Genomic DNA, 2815 nt, shown 5'->3' with positions numbered 1-2815 from the left:
AGGGATTCAAGGCGCTAGAGAGCAAGTTCGATAGGAAAGAAGATCTTAGAGACCACCTTGACTTTCTCAACGACCTGATGGAGCTACATCAAGTCTCTGACTTGGCAAAGTGTTGTTGTTTCATGGTCATTCTAGCAAAGGATGCCAAGAGGTAGTATAAGAGGCTCAAGGCGAACTCAATACAGTCTTGACAACAGTTCTCCTCGTTGTACTTACAACAATTCCAAGCAAAGAAATAATTCACAATGCTGCTTAACTACTTGAATAATATTCGTTAAGAAAGAGACGAAACTCTAACCTTGTACTTGACGAGGTTCCAGAACGAACAAGCAAAAGTCGTGGATGAACTTGAGGAATCAATCCGGACTTTGCTTATAACAAAAATAAAGCTGCAAACAGAGCTATGGAAAGAGCTTCAAAGCAAAGATCATGTGAACTTGGTCAAGTTCCATCAAATGGCCGTCAAACATCAGCGAGTAGAAAGCTCACTGGTTGCCTTAGTAAGAAGCTCAACCAAAAAGGCCTATGATAGGTGATAAGATCGCCTAACCGACTAAAGAAGGGGCAAGGACCATAGTGATAAGGACCAAAATAGGTTCCAGAAAAAAGCAGAAAACAAAATCTTGTGAGGAAAGACAACATTTTCTGCGGTATGTAGAGTACACTCCCCTAACACAAGACGTAGCTCACATCTGTAAGGTCTTTACTAAGGCTAGAAGGTTACTTGTGCCAAAAAAAAAATGAGGGGGGCATTGGGCGGAAGAGATCATCAGAATTACTACAGGTACCACCAAGATATAGGGCACAACACTAACGAGTGTAAGGCTCTGAAAGACACCATTGAGGACCTAATCAGAAGAGGTCATCTGAAAGAATTTGTCAAGGAAGAGCCAACTCGAGAAAATCTAGGCGAACAGACTAATCAAATCAAGAAAAACCAGGTGAACAACGATTTGTTGTTAGGTATGATCTATGGGGGACCCAACATTGTAGGGAGCTTCAGGCACTCTCGCGAGCAATATGCGTGGGAGGCCAGGACAAACTCAATCCCCCGAGTAATGAATTGTGAGCAAAAGCGGCTCAAGATAAAAAGCGAGGTGATAGGGTTCACCAATGAAGAATGTGACCAATCTCCTCGCCACAACCATGATGCAATTATAATCACAGCAAGGATAGACAATGCTCGAATAGTCAGGGTAATGGTCGATAACGGTAGTGCAACGAACATCATCTTCTTATGAGCTTTCCGAGAAATAAGGTTCACTAGGGGTGAACAGGCGTAGCGGGTAGAACCGGAACCGAAACTGAAACCTACTTGGAATCGACACTGTGCAAGTAGGTTCCGATTCCACTTTTTTGGTAAACCGACACTTTGCGGTTCTGGTTCCCGTTCCTTCATGTGGAGGAACCGGAACTGGAACCTGGAAAAAAGAACCTGCAGCAGGTACCCGGCTTGGAACCTGCTTAGAACTTGTAACAGGTACCCTATTTTGGAACCTGGGCTGAAATAAAATATATATGAAGAATAGGGGGTCCATTGTAATTTTACAATAAAAAAATTAAAATGGCAAAGTTAAATTTTTACAATAACCTAATTAAATAAATATACAATTATACTTATTATATATAAACTACACCATATAAAAAACTTTAATATATTATAACATATTAATATTAAAGTTTTAATTAATTAAGTGTATAATTGGAATGAAGGCCAATTAAAGTATTTTAATGTTATTAAAAGAATTATTTTTTAAGAGAATAGTATATTTGATTGAATAATAATATAATATTTAATTATTTACTTCAATTATCAAGTTCTAAGTATATCTGTAGTAAATTAGTAATTAATTAATTATATAAAATAAATTAATAAACATTAATACATTACTAGTTAAATGATTACTTAATCAATTATAACATTACAATATAGTTAACTGATGACTTAATTAATTCTAAGTTTATAATATCACATTAGTAAGTTTGTATATTACTTAATTAAATAATTAGAAATTGATTTAATTATAACATTACATTATAGATTTATAGCATAATTACTTAATTAATTATAACATTACATTATAGATTTATAACATAATTACTTAATTAATTATATCATTATATTATAAACAAATGATTACTTAATTAAATGATCACTTAATTAATTATAACATTTCATTATAAACATTAGTACAATACTTAATTAAATGATTAATTATAATATTACATTAAAGATTTATAGTATGATTACTTAGTTAATTATAACATTACGTTATAGTATGATCACATAATTAATTATAACATTACATAATGAAAGGAATACTTAACTAATTATGACATTATATTATAAACATTAGTAATTTATTACATTAGCACAATATTTAATTAAATTATTAGAAATTTAATTAATTATAATATTACATTATAAATTTATAGTATGATTATTTAATTAATTATAACATTCTATTATAAACATTAATACAATACTTAATTAAAAAAATTAGAAATTTAATTAATTATAATATTATATTAAAGATTTATAGTATGATTACTTAATTCATTATAACATTACATTATAGTATGATCACATAATTAATTATACCATCACATAATGAAATGATTTCTTAATTAATTATAACATTATATTATAAACATTAGTAATTTACTACATGAGCACAATACCTAATTAAATGATTAGAAATTTAATTAATTACAACACTACATTATAAATTTATAGTATAATTACTTAATTAAATGATTACTTAATTAATTATGACATTCTATTATAAACATTAGTACAATACTTAATTGAATG

The 2815-nt window shown here is 30.2% G+C and overlaps 1 protein-coding gene across 1 annotated transcript; it reads left to right on the top strand.

Moving 5' to 3' along the window:
* The first annotated feature begins 740 nt into the window (after positions 1 to 740).
* LOC116108801 lies at positions 741 to 1241 on the top strand. The gene has a single exon (XM_031395028.1). The coding sequence runs from the start codon at positions 741 to 743 to the stop codon at positions 1239 to 1241; it is 501 nt and encodes a 166-aa protein (XP_031250888.1).
* Positions 1242 to 2815: the final 1574 nt, after the last annotated feature.

The sequence above is a fragment of the Pistacia vera genome, unplaced genomic scaffold (assembly GCF_008641045.1).
Source record: "Pistacia vera cultivar Batoury unplaced genomic scaffold, PisVer_v2 Contig57, whole genome shotgun sequence".
Lineage (NCBI taxonomy): Eukaryota > Viridiplantae > Streptophyta > Magnoliopsida > Sapindales > Anacardiaceae > Pistacia > Pistacia vera.
The sequence above is the reverse complement of the archived record's forward strand: the minus strand, read 5'-3'. Positions and strand labels throughout refer to the sequence as shown.